Raw genomic sequence first — 27124 nt, forward strand, 5'->3', positions numbered from 1 at the left:
TTTTCGGAGGAAGTGTGTCAGAAGTGACCAGCTCTGGGGAGGTGCGTGTGTGTTTGTGTGTGTGTGTGTGTGTGTGAAAGAGAGAGAGAGAGAGAGAGAGGCAGGAGGAGTCGGAGTGGATTGCAGCAGTGCACCATGGGGACTGTGTGTTTGTGTGTGTGTGTGTGAAAGAAAGAGAGAGAGAGAGAGAGAAAGGCAGGAGGAGTCGGAGTGGATTGCAGCAGCGCACCATGGGGACTGTGTGTTTGTGTGTGTGTGAAAGAGAGAGAGAGGCAGGAGGAGTCGGCGTGGATTGCAGCAGTGCACCATGGGGACTGTGTGTGTGTGTGTGTGTGTGTGTGTGTGAAAGAGAGAGAGGCAGGAGGAGTCGGCGTGGATTGCAGCAGTGCACCATGGGGACTGTGTGTTTGTGTGTGTGTGTGAAAGAGAGAGAGAGAGAGAGAGAGAAAGAGAGAGAGAGGCAGGAGGAGTCGGCGTGGATTGCAGCAGTGCACCATGGGGACTGTGTGTTTGCCTTGACGTCGCTCGGGAGTGAGCTGTTGAACACAAAGTTGGCGGCTGCTTTTCTCTCTTTATTAGTAGAGTGGCGTGCCTGCAGCCCCAGCTGAGTGAGTTTATAATAACACGCAGGGCGCAGGGGGACTTTGGCTCTGAGCGTTAGCCGCGGTATTTATACCAGTGACTCACAGCACGGCCTCTCCTCACACTGGCTGCAGGTCCAGAGATCACAGGAAGGGGGGGGGGGGGAGGGGAGAAAACAGGTCACAGAGAGTGAGAGGCAGAGAACAGGTCACACAGAGAGAGAGAGTGGGAGAGGCAGAGAACAGGTCACACAGAGAGAGAGAGAGAGAGGGGTGGGGGTGGAGAGAATGAGAGAGAGAGAGAACAGTGTGAGAGCAAGAGTGGGGGGGTGAGAAAAAGGGGGGAGAGAAGGGCACAGAGAGAGAGAGAGAGAGAGAGGAGGGGGGAGAGAGCAGGAGAGAGCAAGTGGGGAAACAGCGTAAGAGAGAGAGAGAGAGAGAGAGAGAGAGAGAGAGAGTCGGGGTGGTGGCAAGGAGGGCAGGAGGGATCAGTGTGGGTTGAAGCAGTGCACCATGGGACAGTGGATCTGAAGGAGTTCTGCGGGGAGTATGTGTCCCCCACCTGGGGGTTTGTGTGACCCTGTTAGTTCTCTAACCGTGGGAAGGTGACAGTGAGCTGGTTTAAAGCGCGTAGGGAAGCGCAGGCTTCTGGCGTCCTGTGCACCTGTGGCACACCTGGCTGCAATGGCTAACTGTGAAGGATTTTTATTTTGAATTTTTTTTTTTGGAGCGAAATCTAACAGGTGTGTGTACAGACTGGCAAAGGCTGAACGCATAGCTCTGGGCTGTCACATTCTTCTTCCAGAGGAGAGGGAGGGAGGGAGGGAGAGAGAGAGAGAGAGAGAGAGCAGGTCACAGAGGGAGAGAGAGAGAGGGAGAGGGAGAGTGAGTGAGAGAGTGAGAGAGAGCAGGTCACAGAGAGAGAGAGAGAGAGAGAGAGAGGGAGAGTGAGAGCAGGTCACAGAGAGAGAGAGAGAGAGGGGGGATAGAAAGGGAGAGGGAGAGAGAGAGGGCAGCAGTGGTTGTTTATCCTTGAAGAACTATTTGTTATACTGTAGTTGCCGTTTGCCTAACCCCTCCCAGCTTCAGTGTAGAACAATGGCCGCAGTAGTTTGGCCTCAGTAAGGCTGGTGCTGGGTCTGGGGGAGGCTGCTTTGGCTTGGAGTTTAACATCGTCTGTATATTTATGGCGTTGCTAAATATAATGTGTGTTTTTTTTTTTTTTTGGGCGCTGAAGTGAAGGTTGGCTTCTATGTGATTTGGGAGGGAGGCAGGGAGGGGGAGGGTGGGGGTGGATATGTCACCTAAAAGAGGAAGCCGGTAAAGAGAGTGAGTGAGAGAGAGAGAGAGACAGACAGAGAGAGAGTGAGTGAGCGCTGCTGTTCTGTTTTATCGCTGGCCCTTTGCAGTCTGGCCGGCTCCACCTTCACCTCTCTTCCGTTTCAAGACTCCGCTTTCCTCCACCGACTTCGGCTGCCCCGGCACGACCCCCAGAAAGGTAAAACCCTAAACTCTCCCCCCCCCCCCCCCCCCCCCACCCGTAGTTCCAAGTAGGGGGGGCCGTTTGTTTATTTAATTTTTTTTAGCGGATCCTTTTTAAATCGTGGAAGCGATCAGGACCTTATGGGCTTGGGCGCAAGCAAATGGTGGTGATAAATTATGAGCTCGCCCTCTTTTTGGGGAAGTGAAGAATCCGACAGAGCGCTTTGTGTTGAACAGGCTCTCCCCCTCTCCGCGTCAGAAAGTCCCCTCTGTGGTTAAGCCTTGAGGGTGGGGGTGGGCTTGGGACGAGTTTGCGCTGCCCGAGGAGTCCTGTGTTCTGTCGGGGGGGGGGGGGCGGGGGGGGGGGGGGGGAAACGTTTGAAATGGTTCCCGTGCTCCATGAGGCTGAGTCCGCAGCAGCAAGCTGACGTCCCGGGAGAGACGTCTGGTCCGGGGCCGTCCGAAACCGTGTCGTTACTCCCTGGTCGAGTTAAAGATGGGGGCGACGGGGGCGCACTGGCTGGGCTGGCGGTGACTCTTTTTTGGAGAGTTTAGGATTCCGGGTACTTTTTTCCCCAAAAGCATCTCTGCTGATAGAAGTAACGTCTGTGTCCCAAAATCAGTTGTGGCGTTTGACAAGAAGCACGCTATTGGGGGGGCGGGGGGGGGCGGGGGGGGGGTGGGTGGTGGTTGGCACTGTTGCCTTGGAAGAAGGGGGTTCTGGGTTTCATTCCCGGCTGGCTGGATCCTCTCTGCATGGGGTTTGTTACATTTGCGTTTAGCAGACGCTCTTATCTTAGACTTACACAACTTTTACATAGCGGCCATACGGCTGTATGTGTACTCATTATTACATATTACAGGCGTTTAGCAGACGCTCTTATCCAGAGCGACTTACATCGTATCCAGTTATACAGCTGGATATATATATTGGAGCAATGCAGGTTAAATACTTTGCTCAAGGGAATCAAACCTGTGACCTTTAGGTTACAAGACCAACTCCTTAGCCAACATATTACACTGCCACCCCCGCGTACTGACGCAATGCCGGTTAAGTGCCTTGTTAAAAGGGTACTTCATTTTCGACCGTTAGGCTACAAGACCTGTTCCTTACCCGTTATACTGCACTGCTGCTTGTCTGCATGTTCTCTCCATGTTCACCTGGCTTCCTTCTGAGTGCTCTGAGTTTCTAGATCCACACCAGAAGTCATGCGCGTCAGGTTGGGCGCAGGTTGGCCCTTGACCAAGAACTGGAGCTGGTCCCCGGGCGCTGCGCTGTGGCTGCCCACTGCTCCTAAGTAGCTGGGATGGGTTAAATACTGGGGAGAAATGACCCCCACAGGGTTCAATAAAGTGTAACTTAAACTATTGCCTGTGCATGTCCTGGGTTGACCGAGCTGTTGGATGTCAGATTTCGCTGCACTGGCTGGGGGGAATGGTCACCCTGGTGCTGTAAAAGATACAGCGCAGGTATGTCACGCTCTTTTTTTAGATGTGTCCGTGCCTGTCGAAGGCGCGACGGTCCGGTAACGGTGGTGGTCCTGTGCCACTGCACGCAAAAATACCCTGTGAGCCACATACAGCGCGGGGGCGGCAGCGTAGTGTAATGGCTAAGGAGTCGGTCTTGTAACCTAAAGGTCGCAGGTTCGATTCCCCGGTAGGACACTGAGCGACGTTGTACCCTTGAGCGAGGTACTTAACCTGCGTTGCTCCAGTACGTATCCGGCTGTATAACTGGATACGATGCAAGTCGCTCTGGATAAGCGCGTCTGCGGTTTGAAGGCGAAGGTGCGACATCGTAACCGAGCAGAGGATCGCACGTTCGCATAGCTGGTTTGTTAACTGCGATTAAATTTTCCTGTCGGTCGGTTCGCTCGCTCGCTCGCTCGCTCTGCGTAGCAACCGGCGGTCACGCTCTTGGAAAACGAGATGTAGCGGCCTCCCGCCTGGCGCGGCAATTAGCCCTGTCCGCGTTTCAACGGCGCCCTGTCTCGGGAGTATAAGAGAAAGTGCGAGAGATGTTATGCTTTTGACGTCTCTGCTTCCGAGGAGTCCGTCCGGAGCGGTTCCCTACCTTCCAGGGACTTTCGGCGAGCGGGCTTGACTTCCTGTGTGAGATTGGCGGGGGCTGCCGTCAGTGTGACGCGAGCTACTTGGGAACGCAACTCCCGGCTTTGTATTTTTCACGTAGGGGTCTTAGCTTTGTTGCTCTCTGACAGTGATGCATGCTGGTAGTTCCCACAGCGGCTAAACGATAAGGACTCGCTCGCTCGCCGGACCCTGGAGCTGACTGGGACTGACTGACTGCCAAATAAGGGGTAGATTTAAGATTTAGTGTCACGGCAGCGCTGGTGGAAAAACGGGGCCAATAAATGTAAGAATTCTTTCCCTGCTTGAACAGATTTTTTCATTTTTCACACACACACACACAAAACGGATAGTTTATTACCACGCTAATGATGTGTGTGAGGACCGAAGCATGCTGAGAGTGACCTACGGTATGATGTAATATTATGATGTAGTGTGATTGGCAGGGTAGCGTAATGGTTGGGGAGCCGGGCTTGAAATTCCAAGGTTGTGAGTTCAAATTTAGCGAGGGTACTTAAATAACCATGGAGTGCTTCAGTAAAAATATCCACCTATAGAAATGCATTGTAAAGGATGTTTGATGGTCTGACTAACTGTGGTGTTGAAAGACAGGGTTATTATTGATGGTGTTATAAGGTAGTGTTAGCATTGACGGTGTTTTTCCCACCTGTGTCTAGTGCGGAGTCGCGGAACAGGAGAGAACTGGTTCAGTGGATTTTTGGTTTCTTCGTGATTCGCTGGAAGCAGAGGGAGAAGCCAGTTTAGTCTGGTCACACAGGCCCGGCCATTTTGTTTAAGTGCCAAGGTCAAATGAAACAACCAGACCAACAAACTGTGCCACAGGTAGTGTAATGGAGTCGTTCAGTGGTTCAGAAAAAAAAAGAGCAGGTATCAGCTGAGCACTGGTATAATGAGGTTCAAAAACAACCGTTGATTTTTGTGCCTGTGAATAGCGAATAAGGCTCACTGTTCATAGGCTTTGTTCATTGGCCTCGAGCTTCTCCCACCATTATTGACAAGAGGGTCCAGTGAATACAAGATACCAACCACCTGAGGTACTGGGGAACAGCAGGCCGCTTGGTGTGGTGACTGGTGAGTCATCAGTTGTGGATGTGAAACAGTGGAACAGTTTCCCTGGGGTGGGCGTGGCCTATTTTTCTGCGAGGAAGCGGCCTGTTTTTATTGAATCTTTATTTAACCAGGCAGTTTGGTTGAGAGATATAAATCTGTTTCGTGCCTAAAATGGAGGCTCAGTACACGCAGATCATACATCCATTAACGATGCCCTGTAATAGCGACCAGCGAAAACAAAAACATTTTTGTTTTATTTTTTATTTAATTCTCCTTTATTTAACCAGGATAGTCACTTTTATTGATATCACCCTAGAAAGATGGAGCCTCCGTGTCTTAAGACTGAATGCCCAAACAATTAAATGCTTCTTGCATTCTTGATTTTTAAATTCCTTCAAGCGAACAGAAGCTCTCTAGATGCAGTGTGTTCTAGACCAAGGGAGCAGGAAATGGAAATATTATTTCTTCCTGATCTCAGTCCTTAATCGTGGTTATTTGGAATTTAATCGGGGAGTGAACGTGGGGAGGTTTAAAAACTACCGTCCCGAGAAAGGGTTGGGTGTACGAAGATACGTTGACAAAGTTTTCAAGCACAGCTGAGCCGGTGTCGTGTCTTAGCGAGAGGACTTTTTTGGGCTTGTGATGCTGGAAACAGAAGTGAGAGACGTGCTGGCTCACAGCCAGCGCAGGTTTCAGGGCAGAAGTAGGTGCGTTCTGACGTCGCCTCCACGTCACTTCCTGTTTGGTGCTTCTTTGTTTGGTAGAATGTGGAAGGAAAAACGCCTCACAGGGGGGCGGTGATATGACATGTTTTTAAAATTGGACGGTGGCCCAAGATAAAGTGCAGAGATCAGATGAGGATTCGCCCTTTAGCTCTTCAGTCTGTTAAAGCTGGCCTCACAGATTCACGGAGGGGTGTTCACTGCTCCGGTCTCTCCTCTGACTGCGAGTGAGCTTGATCTAGATCAGGGCTGCCCAGCCCTGTTCCTGGAGATCTACCGTCCTGTAGGTTTTAATTCCAACCCTGACAAAGCGCACCTCATTCAACAGCTAGAGATCTCCTTGAACTGCCGATTGGTAGAATCGGGTGAGTGAATTATGGTTGAAATGAAAACCAACCAGGATGGTAGATCACCAGGAAGAGGGTTGGGCAGCCCTGATTTAGACAGATGAACACACCGAATAAATAACAACGAATACAGTCATGTCAAGAGCAGTGGGATCATGAGATGTCGATAGAGACCACGATCTGGAGGGATAGAGGGAGGATGGAGGTGGTACATTAAAGATTAAAACAGAGGAAAATGAGGAGTGAAAGTGACAGGTTACCTTGTTGTTTTCTAGTAAATTCTGTACAGGCATTAGGAATAATTTTTTTCCGCACAGAGAGTAGTCAGTGTGTGGAATAGCCTGCCAGGTCACTGCCAGTAGAGGCCAAAACTCAGGGAGATTTTCAAGATGAGGCTTGATACGGTGTTTGATACTATCTAGTCTGTATGTTATGTTGTGTTGTGCTGTGTTGTGTTAAGACCCACATGAGTAATGACACATGATATTTCACATAATAAGCCTGTGGGCTAATTGCATGACATTTCAGCCACAATATATATATACTCAGCCACAAAATGTATATATGACCAAACACCTTGCATATACTTTAGTTACACTTAATTCCGCATGATTACATTTTAGACATTTCTAACCACTTTGTGCGTACAGGTAGGCTGCTTTAAATTGTCCTTGGATCCCTGTGTTCAGGGGAAATGAGGACCTTCTGCTGAAGCGAATGCATGGACTGGTTTTTTTTTTTTTTTGTTTATGTTTTGTATGATTCAGTTCTCTTGCGTTTGGCATGATTTGAAGGCTAAAATGATGATTCATAAGCCTTCCTTGTACCCATTCGAGCGAAATATTTACCTGTAAATAACTGAAGGGTGTTACGCTACTAAAAAGATTTGTATCCTATATCCAGTCGGCTTGCGGTAATCAAATAATTATGTTTAGGTGGGCGGGATGAAAGGCCGTTGGTGTTTTGAAAAGAGTTGCGCGAGACTGGTTTCTGTGAGCCGCCTCAGGCTCCCACTTGTGTGCCGTGGCTGGTGTCCCGATCTAATGACGCGGTGGACTTTTAATTAGCGCTCAGTAATCCTACACCGTCACGTTCTGCTACACTTTGCTCCTTCCTCGGAGGGCGATATAGGAATTTTCCAGCAAGGTGACCGTTACGACACTGTTGCCATAAGGGGACGAAGAAAAAAGAAAGAAAAAAAAGCAATATTACTTTCACTTCATCGGATAAACAGGGCTGCGGGCGTGCACCGCTTCCTTTGCGTAATAGCCAAAGCACCGCTTTGAATACTGAATAACCGGGGCTATTTTAACGGCTCAAGCCGGCAATTTAACCTTGCGGAGGCGTAAGCTCCAGTAAGCCGCGTCAGCTGATGCGCCTGCTGTTGACGGCCAGGTTCCCGGCTTCTCTCCCTCGCGCTCCAGTTTCAACATCGCGTCGCAAACCCCGGAACGCGCCAGAGATTTCCGCGTCTTCATCTTCGGAAGGAAGGACCTGTTGATAAGCAGCTTAACTGAGTTAACTGAAGGTGGGGCAGAAAGAAAGGTAGAGAAAGAGTAAGTAAGTAAGAGTAAATAAGGACAGGTGATGAAAAGGGGAAAAAGCAAGGGAGAGGAAAGGAGTGCGAGTGTGCACAGGAAAAGAAAAACAGCAAGAAAATGAATGTGGGAGGAGAGAAAGAGGGAGTGAAAGATCAACAGAGCAGAGGAAGAGAGATATCAGCAAAGTGGGTGGAGAGAATGAAAAGTAGAACCACAGAGAGAAAGGAGAAATATAGAGGGGGGATCAGCTGAGTGTGGAGGAGAGAGAGTGAGTGAGTGACCGACACTGGGGAAGACAGGAAGACGTGTGAGGGTTCTAAAGGGGCTTTTTCTAATTAACCGCACGCCAGGAAGATGACACATCTGTGGAAATCTAAATTAGCGCTAACCTGCCGTCCCCATGCCAGACCTGTCACCCGGGGTTTTCCTCCTGCTCTGACTGCCTGCGAACCACTGCAGCTGTTAGTCTGCAGAGAACAAGCACAGATGGGTTTCATTAGCAATGCTAGGGGAGGGGTGGGGTGGGGTGGGGGGTGGGGGGTGGGGGGGGGTCGAGCGACAGGGACCGCCAATGGCACTGCTGCTGTAATGGCCAGTATCACCTCTGCCACAAGTCTCTGTCTGTCTGCGTCTCCCTGGCGACAGTCCGCCAGGCCTCAGTTATCAACGTGAGCCTGCCGTAGGGTGAGGGAAGGAGCACTGTGCCCTTTGACCTTTGCCCTTTTACCCCATTGGGAGAGAGGTGTGACCCCCCCCTGACCCTCGCATTGCTCGAGCTGGGACCTGTGGGCCGGTGTGGGGGGTGCGGCCTCCTGCCCGGCCCCACTGCTAACCGGGCGGGCGCTCAGTGCCTGCTGCAGTGGCTGCTGGGTAACGCGCGCTGAGAAGTGTCGGCCGCACCCTGGGGCAGAAGGGCTCTGATTGGTTGGTTTGCTGTCTCGTTGGCCGTTACTGTGGGTCACGTATCTGAAAAGGCGCTGCAGTTGAGCCGCAGTGGCCGGTGGCGCGAAGGACGAGCGACGGCGGGAGAGGCGTGCGGCGTGGCCTGTAGGGTGGCCGTGAGCCCCCCCCCCCCCCCCGCACGGGCGCGGGTTCGAGCCCCCGCCACGGCACAGTCTACGCTGCAGTGGTCCCCTTCTCTACCTGCTACCCTCCCTGCTCTTTACCTGCCTGAATAAAAGCAGATGAATACAAGAGGAGGGAAACCCCTTTGGCTTTTTTTTTTTTTTTACGGCGTAAAATGAGCGGATTGGTCTGGGGTCGTTTGTGGTACTGGGTGTGTGTGTGTGTGTGTGCGCGCACACGTGTGTCACGCTTACATTTTGGGATGTTTAAAAAAGGCTTTTGGAATCATCCGTTGCACTGAGAGAGGGGATGTGTATTGAGGCGATGCCGTTCGTCAGTCTTCCAGCATTTTGTCCCTTCCTTGCGCTTGTGTACACGGTGGAATGAGGCGGTTTTGTACAGCAACGAAACACCCCTCCCCCCCTTAGTTATGGGAAATATAAAGGTGTGTTTAATTTTTAATTGCGCGCACCTGGCGCTCCGAGAAAAACAGCTCGTTAGCCGAGGTGGAATTGTCGCAATCGGAGCGGTTTTGATTGACACCTTCGGTTTTTTTTTTTTCGCGACGCGCGGGTCTGTCGAGCGCAAAGAGAGCGGGGGGCGGGGGGGCCGGGGGCCGGGGGCGGGGGCGTCGACATCCAGTCCTTTAATCACGGGGGAATGCAGATCGTGTTTTCCCCCCCAGTGGGAGTTTGTTTACGGGAGAGGAGAGGAGAGGAGAGAGGAATCTGAAATTTGCCTTCCGCTCCCTCCTCACCCTCGGTAATGAGCCGCGTAGCTCGCTGCCATCTTTCCTTGCCCTTGGTCTCTCTCTCTCTCTCTCTCTCTCTCTCTCTCTCTCTCTCTCTCTCTCTCACTGGAGCATGACTGTTTGGAATGGATTTTGCCCCTAAGAGCAGTTCGCCACGCCATATGCGGTTTTGATAGAAAAATGAACAGAATTGTGTGCGTCGATTTATTAAGACAGAATCATTCCTCCTCCGCTTTTCTTCTGATTTTCGACGTGAGGATCGCCCATCGCAAAATGTCAGCGTGTCGCAGAAAAAAAAAATGGTGGTGATGTGATATTCAGGAAAGTTTCTACTCAAGGGTAGCCGTGGTCCTGGTCCCGGAGAGCCACAGGGTCTGCTGGGGTCCCCAGCCCTGGTCCCGGAGAGCCGCAGGGTCTGCTGGGGTCCCCAGCCCTGGTCCCGGAGAGCTGCCGGGTCTGCTGGTTTTTACTGAGTACTTAGCTCAGTGGATTAGTAGCTGATCAATTAAACTCTCCTGTCCTGGGATTCATGGTTCTGCACTGAACCCCAGCAGACCCTGTGACTCTCCAGGAACAGGGCTGGGGACCCCAGCAGACCCAGCAGCTCCCCTGGGCCAGGGTTTGGGCCCCTGGCAGGCCCTGTGGTTCTTTAGGACCAGGACCTGGGCCTGCCTGCCTCTGTCCTTGGGTCTTGTACAGGCTGTATTCTAAGGTTCCGTTCTCTCTGTTTGCAGGACATCACGGTTTATGAAAAAGAGAAGGACATCATATCTATTGTGAGTATTAACCCCCCCCCCCCACCCCCCCACCCCCCCGAAACCCAACCCCCCACACCCCACCGCAGCCTGCTGCTCGAGGTGGGTGTCGCTGTCTGTGAATCACTGCTGTTCAGATAATTGTTGTTATTATCTGCATTGGCCACATTAGCGTTCTCATCTGTGCGGCTGATGGTCTCGTAATTGCCCGCCGCTGCAGCAGATGTCACGCGGTCACATTTGATGCGTGATCGACCCCCCCCCCCCCTTTTCCCCCAAAACCCACGCACCTGCTTTCATCAGCTGAGTCATGTGCTTTTTGCGGTCCGTAGCGGGGCCGGGGGGTGTTAGGGCTTTACCTGCACCCGTTCACTGCGCCGGGGCTGGCTAGGGGGGACGAAGTGCGACGCCCAGGTGTGCCGTGGTTCGGCCTCACCTGCGGTTTTTAATCCAATCAGATCCTCCGCATTCGCCACTTCACCCACTGGTTATGTTTAAATGCATTGTCTATCTTTTTTTACAAATGTAGTTGCCCTGTGTTTGACCCAGCGTGTTCTCGCTGATGTTATTCGTTATCGTTCGCAAGAGAGAGCAGGACTAGAGCGCGAACCCACAGCGAGGTGCCGACAGTTAGCGCCCTGAGAATAATGGATGCGTGTGAAGTGGTTGGAAAGTTTATAAAAATGCTCTGTTTCCACGGTAAATGTTTTTTCTCACCTGTGGGTTTTATGAATTCCGCTGCAGTGCCGTGGGCTGGTCCGGTGTTTTTCTCACCGGTGGGTTTTATGGTTTATGCTGCAGTGCTGTGGGCTGGTCCGGTGTTTTTCTCACCGCTGGGTTTTATGGTTTGTGCTGCAGTGCTGTGGGCTGGTCCGGTGTTTTTCTCACCGCTGGGTTTTATGGTTTGTGCCGCAGTGCCGTCGGCTGGTGGCCATCTGTGACGAGATCCTGAGCAGCACCCCGGAGTCTCTGCTCAGCCACACCGCCCACCTGGAGAGCGTGGACTTGGTTCCGGCCAACCCAGGAGACCAGCTGGTAACCCCCCTCCGCTCCTCTCCTCTTCCCTCCTCCTCTCCTCTCCTCTCTTCCCCTCTTCTCTCTTCTCCTCCTCTCCTCTCCTCTTCCCTCCTCTTCTCCCCTCCTCTCCTCTCCTCTCATACCCTCCTGTCCTCTCCTCCCCTCCTCTCCTCCTCTCCTCTCCTCTTCTCTCCTCTTCTCCTCTCCTATCTTCCTTTCCTCTCTACTCTCCTCTAGTCTAGCGAACAATAATAACATTGGCCAGCGTTAGCAATAACATTATTGAAAAAACTGATCACACTTAACGGCATCTTCAATTGAAATACCCATCTGGGAACATTTCCCTCAGTCCAGCATCCATTTCTGTTTGCCGCAAACTACCTTTTCATTTCATTTACATTTGCCCTTGCACAGTTCCATTAAGCAAAAGGAATGCGCGTAAAATGTTAAAATGTGAGGTTTGATTTTTCTGATAAACGGTGGCTTAGGGCGGAAAGGGCGTGCCACAGCGTGCAAAAGCGTGGGGGAGGGAAATATTTCTCCTCTGCCGAAACGTTGACGTCACAGACTATTTTATTGTCGTTCGACGCTCTCTTCGTCTCCACCCGTCGACCGGTATGCGACAGACGGGGGCTAAAAAATAAAAAAATAAAAATAGAATAAAATCTTTTAAAAAAAAATAGCTAGTCGGCTGGTGACTCACACACAGGTACACTGCAAAAAAAACAAACAAAAAAAAAACGTAAATCTTTACAACTATTTCTGTCTTATATTTAGACCTAAAACCTTATTCCTATTACTTTTTTTTTTTTTTTTTTTGCTAAAATGATTTAGACAGCTTGACTCATTTCAGGATTTGCCAGCGGGGTGCGAGCAAGAAGTAACTTAAAGCGAGCTAATGTTTTCTACTTGCGAGAAAAAAATATTAAACTTTTTTTTTGTTTGTTTGTTTTTGCATTGTGGATGTGCAGTAAAGTAAAGTGCGCTGGGCAGTGCAGGCAGAAGCCGCGTGAGACTTGCAGTGAAAATGGCGGTCTGCTCGCGCAGAGATCCGTCAGTAGTGTCCTCCTCAGGAGAAGATTCACTTCCTGTCTGAGATCAGGAATCCGGCGCCGAGGTGCAGGGTGAGCTGTCCTGTCCCGTCCTGTCAGAGAGAGGTGGATCGTAATGAGCTTGGCTGCCCAGCTGAAGATGTTTACGGAGAAGGAGCTTCGGTTATGACGCAGGAGTGTGTGTGTGTGTGTGTGTGTGTGTGTGTGTGCGCGTGTGTGCGCGTGTGTGCGCGTGTGTGCGCGCGTGTGCGCGCGTGTGTGTGCGTGTGTGTGTGTGTGTGTGTGTGTGTGCGCGTGTGCGTGCATGTGCGTGCGTGTGTGTGTGTGTGTGTGCGTGTGTGTAAATATCAGTACCAACACACTGAGATGGGCTGAAATGTGTGTATGTTAGCGATGATCCATAATATATTTCTTGATAATATAAATGATAATCAACATTAGCATCATCAACAGCATAATAATGACTCAGAGCAGCTGTCAGCTTTCTGGAGTGTTTAACACGAGGATGGAGTGTGTTTCAGAGACGCAGGTCTGCCTGTCTCCTTCAGTCAGCACTGTGCAGGTGCACATACACACACACACGGTCACACATACAAACACATACACACACACACACAAACACACACACACATACACGGTCACACACACAAACACACACACACACACACATACACATACACATACATACAAACACACACACACATACATATAAACACACACACACATACATATAAACGCACGCAGACACACTCACACACATACACATGCACACACACACACACACACACACGCACACGCACATACATACAAACGCACACACACACACTCACACACATACATACACGGTCACACATACAAACACACACGTACACACACATGCACATACATACAAACACACACACACACGCAAACACACACATACACACACACACACACACACACATACATACACGGTCACACATACAAACACACACGTACACACACATGCACATACATACAAACACACACACGCACACAGACACACACTCACACAGGCACACACATACACATACATACATACACATACACACATACAAACACACGCTCTCACAAACACACACGCGCACACACACACACATTCATACACACTTAAACACACGTACACACATGCACATACATATAAACATGCACTCACACACGCACACACACACACACAAGCACAAGCACACACACACACACACAAGCACATACACACACACACACACACACACACAAAGCACACACACACACACACCTGCGAATCAGTAACCGCCGTTTGGCTGATGGCCTTTAGATGTCCTTCCGGGCAGCGTTCTTATCAGCGTTCCTGGCTGTGCTTGAGGACATTTTGAGCACCGGTACGACATGATTGACAGGTCGTACAGATCTGTACATCCGTGCCTGGGTCCAGGGGAAAGCGTGAATTATCCTTTTGTTTGATCTGACGTAATCGACCATTAAAATGTACTAATAAAACAACCTGCTTCATGTGATGTGAGCTTCCCATTGTGTTTCACAGCAGTGATGCTGAAACACCGAAACCTGCACTGGCTCTCATTGTGCATGCAGCTGTTCTAACGGTCTCATTAGCATATTTCACTATGATTGGCTACGTTTTTAAATTATGCGTTTCCTCACTAAGTGCGTTCTGAGGCCCGGAAGTTTGGGGTCCACCACTACGGCGGATGTCGATATTGAGGAAATAATGGCCAAGATTTGGGACAAACAGGGAGCCTCTCAATCCCCTTCTCACTCCCACTTTCCCTCCTTTTCTCTTTTACTTCATCTCCCCCTTTCTCTTTTCCTCCCCATTCCAATCTCATTTCCTCTCTCTCTCTCGCTCTCTCTCTCTCTACTCAGTGGTCAACCATCATTGACAGATGAAAAGAAAAATCATGCATATCAAATATGAATCTAAATGAGAATTGTATAATAATAATGTATGAGAAGTGTGCAATCTTTACAGTTAGGAACGTACAGGAGAAAGAGTTTCTTCAGCCATCAATAATGATTGGTGGGCCAATGTTAGTATGCAAGTGCTGTGTGTACAGACATATTAAATATATGCTATTTGCTAATAATAATAATTTCCTCTCGTTATCGCTGTGTGTGTGTGCGCGTGTGTGTGCGTGTATGTGTGTGCTTGGTGTGTGTCTGCATTTATCCGACTGTGACTGTCTCTCTCTCTCCCCCTCTACCTTCCTCTCCCTCTCTCTCTCTCTCGCTCTCCCCCCTCCCTCTCTCTCTCTCTCTCTCTCACTCTCTCCCATTCCCCTCCCCCCCCCCTCCCCCCCCCCTCTCTCTCTCCCTCTCTCTCTCACTCTCTCCCCTTCCCCCCCCTCTCTCTCCCCCTCCCTCTCTCTCTCTCTCTCTCTCTCTCTCACTCTCTCCCCTTCCCCCCCCTCTCTCCCCCTCCCACCCCTCTCTCTCTCTCTCTCACTCTCTCCCCTTCCCCCCCCTCCCCCCTCCCCCCCTCCCCCCCCCTCTCTCTCTCACTCTCTCCCCTCCCCCCCCCCCCTCTCTCTCCCCCTCCCCCCTCCCTCTCTCTCTCAGGGTATTGAGATCACCTCCACCGGCTCCAGTTCCCACTTTGTCACCGGCACTGCAGCCGAGGTCAGACCCGCCACTGTTTACCTGTGTGTGTGTTTCATATGCGTGTGTGTGTGTGTGTGTATGTTTAATACTTGTGTCTGCGTGTATGTGTGTGTGTGTGTGTCTGTTTCATACGTGTGTCTGCGTGTGAGTGTGTTTCATATGCGTGTGTGTGTATGCTTCATACGTGTGCGTGTGTGTGTGTGTATTTCATACGTGTGTGTGTGTGTGTGTGTTTCATACGTGTGTCTGCATGTAAGTGTGTGTGTGTGTGTGTGTGTGTTTCATACGTGTGTCTGCATGTAAGTGTGTGTATGTGTGTGTGTGTTTCATACGTGTGTCTGCGTGTGCGTGTATTTCATATGTAATACAGGTCACTCACCTCTTTTTCATGGTTTGAGCCCCTATGCTGCCTGCAACGCACCCGGCACCTCCGCCATTTTCTTTTTGATTTGGTTCCCCCCCCCCCCCCCATTTTAGTGGGTTCTTGCCCATCCCTCATCCCTATTGCCGTCTTCATCCACCGCTTGCCCGTGGTCACATGATCGTGTGAAACCACATGCAGAACCTTGAGCATTAAGGAGAACCAGCACCAGTTTAAACAGCTGTGTTGTCAGTCGGCAGCAGAAGATGGGCAGTGATGGGCAGCTGTCCTGTCCGGTAGTGGGGGTGGGAGGGGTGCAGGACTGGGAAGAGATGCGACGGAGAGGAGGGCACTACAGATTTGGGGCAGTCGGCCACTCATTTTGAATAGGAACGTCCGGGATGCCCTGCCAGGCCTCAGAGTTACCCCTCCAACCTTGTCTGGTCTGTCCTACTGCCTCCTCAGATTTGGCTGTTTTTAATTGCCAAGTCTAGAGTGCAGAGCATTTGGGGGAAAACACCTGCTGTGTGAAATGTGGAAGAGGTGTTGGTACCTCAGAGGCCCGAGGACAGAACCTTGACCAAGTTTGAGTAATTATTTCTCTACGGCGGGCTGTACGTTCATTCATAGCCATCATTAAAGACATAATAATGACTGTCATTGGGACTATAAATGTAGAGTAAGAGGTGTTTTTTTAAATATGGAGCATATACGTGGTTGTTGTGTGTCTTGCCTCACACCAAAGCCTTGAAAGCCTGCCACATCTGTTGGCGCAGATGCTTGCTGAAGTTTGAATGCTCATTGGATATTGTGGAACAGCTCTTCTTTTGTACTGCGAAAAAAAAAGAAAAAAAAAAACCTCTGCTAATTAATCATCTTGTAATTATTCGGTAATTAAATCAGATGGCCTGCATCTCAGCTGAATGTGAGCTAATGCATAAATGGATTACCTCTACTCATTCTCTCTGGACCCACTAAAAGACACTCCAGGGCTGCTCTCGTGAAATAAATCGGCTTTTGTGTCAAGCTCCAGAGTGCAGAGAGCGTGGTTGCTGCTGGATGTTTAAATTCAGGGACACAGAAATGCTGGAAAACATATGCCTTTATGATGTCACATAACAACCTCCATTCTCTTATGACATCGTAATCAGCATCCTCTTAGGATTTTGTTACCCGCATTCTCTTACGGTATCACAATCCGCAATTCCTAATGATTTGGTAACCTGCATTCTCTTATGATGTCATAACGGAGACGGCTGGTGCGTCAGCCCGGTCAGCCGCTGCGCTGTCCGCTATGTTCTCAAGGCTGCCCCCGGATATGCCTGCGCAATAAGGCAAGGAATGGCTTTATTGGCATGTAGCAGTCATTCTCATCCAGAGCAACTTTCAGTTTTTTTCTTTTTTAAGTATCCATTGCCCTCCTGCTGGATAAATTCTGAAGCAGTGCAGGTTTTACCATGCTCCACAGTACAACGGCAGTGTCCCACTTTGGAATCGACCCTTAGAACCTTTGGGTTACAAGCCTGGCTCCCTAACTGTTACAATATATGGAATCACTTTCATCTCCTTTTTTTGTATCATCCCTTCTTCAATAATTTTCAGCGTGGCTGTGATGGCGAACACATGTAGATAATGGCGTGACCTGTCAGTGAGTCCATGTGTGTCTGAATTTTTACAGAAGGCAGCAGTAACCACCTCTCTGTGACCTCATGGTGACTGAACTGTCACCTCTCTGTGACCTCACAGTGACTGTACTGTCACCGCTCTGTGACCTCACGTTGACTGCACTGTGACCATATTGTGACCTCACGGTGAATTCGCTGTTGACTTCTCTGTAGCCTCATGTGGTGATCTCACAGTGACCGCACTGTGACCTCATGGTGATCCTACTGCGGCCTCTCTGTGGCCTCTCGGTGACCTCATGGTGACCTCATTGTGACCGCAATGATGCGACTGATCCGCTCTGTGACGCAGCGGGCTCATCTGACTGGCGTGTTCCTCTCCTTCCGTTTGCAGTCACCCGCTGAGTTCTGCGAGAAGATCCTGGCGGGAGATGAGGTGGTCCAGGTCAACGATCAGATAGTGGTGAGCGCTGTGCGTCGGGAGCGATGCTGTCGAAGGGCGACAGGAGGAGTGTGTAGCGATCGCTCCATCGGTGGCGGGCAGTGGTGTGTAACAACCACGGCTGCCGGTTATCAAAGCGATCAAAGTTGTGGTTGAGTGAACAGTACTTGCCCTCGAGAAGATCTGGAGCAAATTTAGAAAAAGTCTGCTCCCTAACGAGCTTCAGAGCATCAAACACGGATATTTTAGCAAAGGTCACAGTGTAACTAATTTTACTGTTACTGTCATTTATTAGTGTGGTGACGTTTGCCATGTACTGAAAACGACAAAAATATAATAACTGGACGAATGAGGTCAAAAATTAAAGTCGGTTAACAACTGTGACCTTTGCGAAATTATCTCAGCAATGAAAGTGAAGTGGTGGAGTTGGGGAGGGTCGGGGGAGGGGGGGTGGGGTGGTGGAGTGTAAGTACTTTTTAATCCTAAATAAATTCCCATCATGCTTTGCTTCAGGTGGGCTGGAGCAGGGCGAACCTGGTGAAGAAGCTGCAGGAGAACCCCAACGGCGTCAGGCTGGTCCTGAAGAAGGTTCCGGTGTCTGTGAAACGGCGGCAGAGAGCTCCAGAGACCCAGTCTCCTGAGGTCAGCACTTTTTTTTTTTTAATTTAAAAAAAGAAAAAAGAAAAAAACGCTTTTCTCCCGAAGTCGGAATGTCCTATCGTGTTCAACCGGAGCCGGCTGTAGGCTTGGGCGGTATAGGCGGGCGACTACAGCGAAATCTCTGTGGGGGGAGCGCCAGTACAGAGCCTTAGCAGATACCAGACCATGGGGCCCATCCACACACTGGATCAGAGCCTTAACAGATACCAGACCATGGGGCCCATCCACACAGTGGAACAGAGCCTTAGCAGATACCAGACCATGGGGCCCATCCACACACTGGAACAGAGCCTTAACAGATACCAGACCATGGGGCCCATCCACACACTGGAACAGAGCCTTAACAGATACCAGACCGTGGGGCCCATCCACACACTGGAACAGAGCCTTAACAGATACCAGATCATGGGGCCCATGCACACACTGGAACAGAGCCTTAACAGATACCAGACCATGGGGCCCATCCACCCACTGGAACAGAGCCTTAACAGATACCAGACCATGGGGCCCATCCACACACTGGAACAGAGCTTTAACAGGGACCAGACCGTGGGGCCCATCCACACAGCTACAGTTACAGCTACTTCTAACAATCAGCCCCCAAACCCATTTGCTGCTTAAAGCACAGCATTCTCAACCCCCTCTTGAAGCTAACACTGCGCCAGTGTTGTAGGGTTATGGCAATGGCTGCTCCTGCCCGGTGTGATACTGATAACTTGGCCTCTCCGCTCTCTGTCTGATGTCTTATCCAGCCTAATTTACAGAAGTGCACAGAAGAGGTTACTCAGGGAGCGCAGTAGATGTGAGAGTCTGAGCGTAAACGTAAATAATTTTGGTCACATGACCATTGTCTGGGGACCCTCCCCCCCTGCGTGCTGTGCCAGTAAGGCTGCATCCCATTGGCCATTGTGCCTTCACACGGCCACACCAATTGGTCCGTTCCAGGCCCCGGTCAGGGACAGGGCTCCTCTGTGTCTGAGGGAAGGAAGGCAAGGCCTCTTCTGATTGGGCTTCTGTCTGACTTCCTGTTCCTGTGGGAGTCTCCCGGCCTGTTGGCAGTAAGCACCTGAGGCAGACGAGTGGTCGTCATGGCTACCCTGTATATGCCCGTGTATAAACACAGGATGAACTGCTTTCACCCTGAATCAGTGGCTGTCTCGTCGGCTTCTTCTTTCAGTCAGGAAGTAGAGTGCGCTCTATAACTAGGCACAGGGAATATAACGCAGAGAAGTTCTGTAAAACACTTAATTTGGGATTTACTGCTTAAAGAACTCAGAGAGTACTGTTGAAGACTCTTGGGGTTATGTTATTATGATGCCGAGAAATACTTAGGGAGTTCTGTTGGACTTGATGTAGACAATACTTTCAGCCCTTGGAAGAGTAGGTTTTTTTTTGGAATGTTTTTTTAATTTTTTATTCAACATTCCAATGTTCTAGAACTCCATTGCTGTCAGTTGCCAACAGTGATCGTTACCTCAGCATTAGAATATTCGGTTAAGACCATTCTGATCTCACATTTGTGATCTGGCCTCTGAAAGGGCTTGGAAGTCACACGGCTTTACGGCACTGCTGAAAAAGACCTAGCGCTTCAGACAGTACCGTAAGAAGCCATGCCATAGGGAGAGACCGTGCTGCCACGGTGACAACAACCGACACTTCTCTCCCGGGTTCTCAGGAGGAAGAGGAGGAGGAGGAGGAGCCGAAGGAGAGGAATTCCATATTGGGGAGGGTCGCCGCCTCCGTGCGATCCCTGTCCTTCAGGTGAGTTTACCTGCACTGTTCGTGTGTCTGTGCAGCCACGCCCCAACGGCTGGTGAAATGACGGACATGCGTGCTCTGGCATTTTAAACCAGCACGTTATTTCAGCTTATACGCTACTTTAACGGCTAAAAGTATGGAGCAGAGGCATTAATAATCCATAAATGTGCTTGCAAAATTGTCCATATTTGGTATTGTTTTAATAAAGATGAGGTTATGGGTGAAAGGTGTCATTGAATGGCCTTTGTCAGTGAAATGGCCGTGCCCTGTGTAACCTTTTCCGGCTGTAGCTGTAGCACGACAGATGTGGAAGTTTGCAATGAGCTGCCAATTACTAACTGTGTTTTCAGGACAGTTTTTAACGAGTTTATAAAATGCAAAAAGAACTTTGCATCATTAGTTGAAGTGTGGTGAGCTCCGGTGTCTGACTGCAGGTTTTAAAAACAGGCGAGTGCATAAAATTTTTCTAATTGCACTCAGAAGCTGTCTACACAAGCCTTTTCATTTTTTTCCCTTTTCTACCAGAGCATGACAAATGGTTCTGCTGGGGAAACGGCTTTTAGGTGGGATAATGGTGTTCAAAAAGGTTTTAAAAGCCCTATTAGGTACAAGCACTGGAAATTAGCATAAATTAAAAATTATATGATTTTGCATGGATTATTGTTTTAAACACTGCATGTGTTCTCATGTATCTGAAGGTACAGTTACTGCAGGATTGCTGGTTGTCTTGCGGAGCCAATAGCCAGGGTTGAGATTTTTTTTTTTTTTTTTTGTTCATCTTCCTTATTAATCAGGAAATGGTTTTCAGACCCTAAATACTGCTGGGGACACTTGTGTTTGTCTTGATTCCTTAAAATTATCTCCTGTTATCAGCTAGAATGAGCAAGAGCTTGTGTTTGTGTGTGTTTGTGCGGGTGTGTTTGTGTGTGTTTGTGCGGGTGGGTTTGTGTGTGTGTGTGCGCGCGTGTGCGTGTGTGTGTGTGTGTGTGTGCTTATCGCATACCCTAGTCCCCTTCCTGCATTTATGGCGTGAAATTATCAGTATTTCCTGATTGGTTAATGGCTTCTTACGCTCATTTAAAAAAAAAAAAGAAGTTTTTTTTTCAACACTCTCTTAAACAACACACTGCCCCCTACAGGGCAGCGGTCCACAGCCAGGATAATAAGAGGCCTACGGCCCTGGAAGAGGCTGAACTAGTCGGCTACAGTCTGAACCAAGGAGGGGCCCAGACAGCCACTTCCAATCCGGAGGGGGCAGGTGAGAGCTGGCGGCTGGTGATCTACTTGGGTTTACTGCTGCACATTGTGTGTGTGTGTGTGTGTGTTTTTTTTTTTTTATGCTTCTCGTGCCTTTTTAATAAGTTTACTGACTCCAGGAGACTTCTCTTTGATTCAAATCGATTTTATACCAAATTTTAGTACACCTACCTCTTGGGGTTTCAAGGAGAAAAATGCATTTCAGCCAAGTATATTCAAAACTTTATTTATAAAACCATATACTTACTTAATTGTTGAATTTGTCTATATATATATACATATATATATATATATATATATATATATATATATATATACATACATACATACACACGCACAAACACATACTACATACATACCTAATACTCTCACTATCATTAGTAAATTCAAGAATAGGTCAGTGAGAGCAGTCTTTACCATACAGTATGTTTTCAATATCTGCACCGGTTGTAAAGTGAATTAGTTTCTGGTGTTTTATAACACGTGTTCATGGGGGCGCACAGATGGGTGGGTGGGAGGGGGGGGGGTAAAACAGTTGTTGCTAAGATATGATTATTTGTTTGCGTGAAAGCGACGCTGCAAATCTCTGCCCGTGAGGAAAAAACTGTCGTCTTCTGCAGTCCCGTTGTGACAGTTTAATGATGTCACCCCTCTCCTCCTCCCCCCCCCCCCCCCCCTTCCCGTCGTCATGGCCACAGAGCTCGAGGATTCCGAGGGAGCCGCACCGCAGGACTGCGCCGGGCCTGGAGGAGGGGCCGCCGGCGACCTGCCGTCACCGAGACCGGAGGGCGGGAGAGCCAGCGTCAGCTCCTGCCCCGAGATGGCCGGGCACAGGGTCAGGGTCCACTTTCGCTCCCCCCCCCCCCCCCCCCCGCCCCCCCGAGCTCAAAATGAGGCCGACGCCCCGACTGCGTCAGAGCGTCACAATGCTACGCTACCCAGGGAGGAATTTGGCTCACTTTCGATTCGCTTCGTTTTTTTATTTGCGGCAACGTCACGGGTTCCCCAATCCGAGACACGGCCAGGTGCAGCGCTGACTGACTTAGCTGTTACATACATGCGTAAAATGCAATCAATAATAATAATAATAATAATGATAATAATAATAATACTGAGAAACATATAGTGAATGACTAGAAATTGGGGTGACATAGCTCAGGAGGTAAGACCGATTGTCTGGCAGTCGGAGAGTTGCCGGTTCAAACCCCGCCCTGGGCATGTCGAAGTGTCCTTGAGCAAGACACCTAACTCCTAACTGCTCTGGCGAATGAGAGGCATCAATTGTAAAGCGCTTTGGATAAAAGCGCTATATAAATGCAGTCCATTTACCATTCAAATTGCCCAGAGGTGCGAGCGTCTGAGCGAACGGTGTGTGTGCCCTGCGATAGATCGGTGTCCTGTTCTGGGCGCATTCCTGCCTCTTGTCCAATGCAATGCATGATGGGATAGGTTCCAGCACCCCCCCCCCCCCCCCCCCCCCCCGCGACCCTGACCAGGAATAAGCGGGTGTGCATAATGGATGGATGGAATACGTAGTGAATGCGTTAAAAAGTTAACATGTTAAAATCCATTTACATTAAGGGTGCACATTTACTTTGATAACCAAAGACACGCAGGTTAGGGTAAATGGGGGAGGGGCCGTTTACGGGGCATTGCTGTAACACAGCGTGCGTGCTCAGCCTACCCCGCCAGCCTAACCCTGCATACATAAAGGTTAATAAATAAATAACAAAGATGAGGATGAGTAGGATAAGATAGGAGAGGAAGGAGAATTCCGATTGTGACAGTGGCTTCCCGGGATTGGTTTTGCTGACACGTGCACACATTTCTTTCCTCTTGTGGTGAATATTAGCTTTCCTTTGGCCATTGAAGTTTTGTTTATCACACACACAGTGGCAAGACCTCGCAATTCATGTTTTTTTTTCTCCTCTTTCCTCAGGAGGAGAGAGCCTCAAAAAAGGGGGACAGGAAAGGTGAGGCATTGTTTAAAATGCCAACTTCTGTTCCCTTACAATGGTGAAACCATTAGGGTTTGTGTGTGTGTGTGTGTGTGTGCGCGCGCACGTGTGTGTGCGTGCATGCATGGTGTGTGTGTGTGTGTGTGTGAGTATGTCTGTGGTTATATTTGTGTGTACGTGTTTATGTGTGTATGTGTGTTTCTAAGCAAGGGTCCCATGTACCAGACTGCATCAGTGCGCAGTGCAGTACGACATGCACGCATATACTGTATCAACTGATTACTGACTGAGTCTCAAGTATTTGAGTTAGGGCTTGAGGACTGATTCAAGATTATTTTAGTTACGACTGGGTACTGAGTCCTAATAACTGGAGTCATTACTGTGGACTGAATCCTGAGTGTTTGATTCATTACTGTGGACTGAATCTTGAGTGTTTGAGTCATTACTGGGCACTGAATCCTGAGTGCTTGAGTCATCAGCAGGCACTGACTCCTTAGTATTGGAGTCATTACTGTGGACTCAATCCTGGGAAAGGGGGTCATTACTGCAGACTGAATCCTGAGTGTTTGAGACATTACTGTGGACTGAATTCTGAAAACGGGAGTCATTACTGTGGACTGAATCCTGAGTGTTTGAGTCATCAGCAGACACTGACTCCTTAGTATCGAAGTGATTACTGTGGACTGAATCCTGAGTGTTTGAGTGATTACTGTGGACTCTGAATCCTGAGTGTTTGAGTGATTACTGTGGACTCTGAATCCTGAGTGTTTGAGTGATTACTGTGGACTGAGTCATCACTGTGAGTCATCAGCGGGCACTGACCCTGGCCCCTGGCGGTTCTCCCAGGCACGCGGACGACGATGAGCCGGCGGCGGGTGTCCTGCCGGGAGCTGGGCCGGGCCGACTGCGACGGCTGGCTCTGGAAGAAGAAGAAGGAGAGCGGCGTCTTCGTGGCCCAGAAGTGGCAGAAGTTCTGGTTCGTCCTGAAGGGCCCGTCTCTGTACTGGTACACCAGCCAGCAGGTGAGCGGCGCTGTGGCCCGACGGGCCTTCGCTCTGTGCTGAAGTCCAGGGATATGAGCATGCATCTGCGCTCTGGTTAGAGGAATATGGGGGCCGTGAATTCAGAATTAAATCTACCGAAACATTGATTGAGAGGATGAAATCTTGTGATTCGGATCGGCCAAGATATAGTCCAGACCTCAACTCAATAGGACGGTTGTGGCAGAACCTAGGGGGGCGACATAGCACAGGAGGTAAGAGCGGTTGTCTGGCAGTCGGAGGGTTGCCGGTTCGATCCCCGCCCTGGGCGTGCTGAAGTGTCCCTGAGCAAGACACCTAACCCCTAACTGCTCTGGTGAATGAGAGGCATCAATTGTGAAGTGCTTTGGATAAAAGCGCTATATAAATGCAGTCCATTTACCATTTACCTGAAGCCGGCTGTTCTGAAATAATGGGAAATAACTGTGGCTGAATACAGCTGTGGTTTATAATAATATACAGTGTGATTACAGTGACTGTGGTAAACTGATTGTTGCTGAACACAGCTGTGGTTAATCATAATATCTGACAGTGACTGTGGTAAACTGACTGTTGGCTGAGCACAGCTGTGGATGATTTTACAGGAAGATAAAGCGGACGGCCTGGTCCAGATCTCCAGCTACAGCATTGAGAGTGCAGGGGAACACAAGAGGAAATAGTAAGTGCTTATGTTCTTATTCCCATCAAAAATTTAAGCTCTCTGTAATAGAGCACCAGTTTTCCCTCAGTCATCCCCATGTTAAATACTATACTACTTTGTTGGACCTCAAAACAAGGCTGCTGCGATTATTCCAATACAAACAAAAAGTAACGTTTGGCTATTCACAATCATTTCAGGGTGTAGCTATTGGTAATGCTGGTTGCAGTGTAGCTTTTAGACAATTTAACTTCTGCTGCTCTGAGCTGTGTCTGTATGATGCAAGTCCTTCCAGACATAAGTACAATTGTCTATGTGCTATATTTATTGTGCTATAGTCACATCGCTTATATCTGATAGCATGCATTGTATGTGACAATAAAATCTGAATACAATATGTCGACACACCAATTCATCCAAATCCTGAATGCTTTCATTCCCCGTCCTCATTGGACAAGTACAAGGCTACATTACATTGCATTTATTTAAGCGTCTGCTAAATAAATGTTATGTAATGTAATTTAATGGGATAATGACATACCCCTTTGTCAGTTATGCCGTGTCTATTTGGGCAATGAGTAAAATCTTAAACGTGCAAATAAAAGTATGAGCGATTATGTGGTTGTATATTTATTCGTTTATTTACTACGACAGAATTCCCGTGGAGTTTTGAGACATCTGCAGTAAAGGGCCTACATTTCCAATGAGGGACATTTAAATTAGTCTATCGAACTGAATTCTTTAGCTGTGTACCGCATACACGGCATTATCCTTCGCGGTTGCCCGTTACTACAGCCTGTGCTTACCAAAGTGCGCCTCGTGCACGCTTTGGATGTGGAACACCGGCAGCGTCGCGTGTGAACGTGCTGCTCTTGCTTAGCGATGTTTTTATTACGTTACTTTTCATTGCGTTTTCTTCACTGCCGTCACCGCTATCGTTTTGTCCTTGTTTCGTTTGCAGCGTGTTCAAAATGTGCCACAACCGCTTCCAGACGTTCTTTTTCGCCGCTGACAACGTCAGCGACATGAGCAAGTGAGTAACTGCCGGCGATTGGCTGCAGGGCACGCGCACTGCAGTCCCTGACTTGGACCTCGTTGTTATATGCGAGCGACGTGTTTCCAGAGATCACTCCGGTGCCGGGGTTACAGAAAAATTGTATTTGATTAAATATAAAAACTGCCCCTGGTTGTAAGATAATAAGGATTAGGTTTTGTTTTGTTCTGTTTGAGTGTCTGATTAAAAAAAAAAAAAAAAAAAAAAAAAAAAAAAAACATTTACTTGAAGATTTACATCACTATTTAAACATTTCACTGGAGTGCATGTTCTTTGGACAATATTGTCCAAAGTTCTTTTTTTCAGACTACATGCTTTATGTTTTGTGATTGTCATTAAACCTAAATATCCACAATACTAATAATTCATCTATATTCACTTGCTGTCCCATGTAAGTATTCTAACACCTAATTAAATCCCTGTTTTGAGTCGATATTTCATTTACAGCTTTAACACTTGTTTAATTTTATTTTTCTTTCTACCTTCAACTGAGCTTTGAAGTAGTGTATTGCTATGCACACTCAATGGCAAGAATAACTGAAGTACATAAATAGGAACCTCAGTGCCTCTCCTCCCCCAAAAGCCTTTGTAACAGCCAGGGCAGATCTTGCGCCCAGAACAACCTCTGGCCCAGTTTTGAACTGGTTTATCTTACTAGCCAGTAAAAGCAGATTACTGGAGCCAATAAAAAAATACAAAGCCTGAATGTTTTCCTTTTAATTTTTCCAAGTCTCCATCCCCTCCCCCCTTTTCCACAGACACGGAGGGTGGGTGGGGCTTCTTAAAAAAAAAAAAAAAAAAAAAAAAAAAAAAAAGATATCAGTTTGAAATAATACTGTTATCTCCCTTCATCTTGACCAAAAGGCATTATCTGCTTTTAAAAAGAGGAATCTCTGTTATCTCGCAGACACACAGATGGCCTTGTTGGTTAGCAGGCTGGTCTGGGCGCTTCACAAAGACAGGAGACGAGAACCACGGTTAAACAGCGCCATCTACTGGATGGGTAGTGTCATTACTGCAGGGGTAGAGAGTGGTAGGAGATGGGGAGGACTGTAGAGTCATATAAGCAGCTCCCTCTGATTTATTTCTCGGAACACAACTGCTCATGAATCCCTTGATAACACACACAATTAGTCCTTTAAGGTGTGAGATCACAAATGTGTGATTATAACGTTCTTGTCTGAACACTCTAATGCCGATGTCACAATCACTACTGGTAACTGAAATGCAAATGAGTTCTGCAACACGGA

General features: G+C 48.8%; 1 protein-coding gene across 2 annotated transcripts in view; it reads left to right on the forward strand.

Moving 5' to 3' along the window:
- cnksr1 (connector enhancer of kinase suppressor of Ras 1) overlaps positions 1-27124 on the forward strand; it is a 47789-nt gene that overhangs the window by 12731 nt on the left and 7934 nt on the right. For both annotated transcript variants that reach the window (XM_035383625.1, XM_035383633.1), the window contains exons 5-16: positions 10383-10424; positions 11319-11438; positions 15044-15103; positions 17463-17531; positions 18024-18152; positions 19846-19931; positions 21068-21186; positions 21884-22020; positions 23125-23158; positions 23990-24165; positions 24768-24841; positions 25782-25853. In XM_035383625.1, coding sequence (XP_035239516.1) covers positions 10383-10424; positions 11319-11438; positions 15044-15103; positions 17463-17531; positions 18024-18152; positions 19846-19931; positions 21068-21186; positions 21884-22020; positions 23125-23158; positions 23990-24165; positions 24768-24841; positions 25782-25853 — 1118 coding nt within the window. The remainder of the gene's footprint in view (positions 1-10382; positions 10425-11318; positions 11439-15043; positions 15104-17462; positions 17532-18023; positions 18153-19845; positions 19932-21067; positions 21187-21883; positions 22021-23124; positions 23159-23989; positions 24166-24767; positions 24842-25781; positions 25854-27124) is intronic.

This window comes from Anguilla anguilla, chromosome 1 (assembly GCF_013347855.1).
Source record: "Anguilla anguilla isolate fAngAng1 chromosome 1, fAngAng1.pri, whole genome shotgun sequence".
In the NCBI taxonomy this organism is placed as follows: domain Eukaryota; kingdom Metazoa; phylum Chordata; class Actinopteri; order Anguilliformes; family Anguillidae; genus Anguilla; species Anguilla anguilla.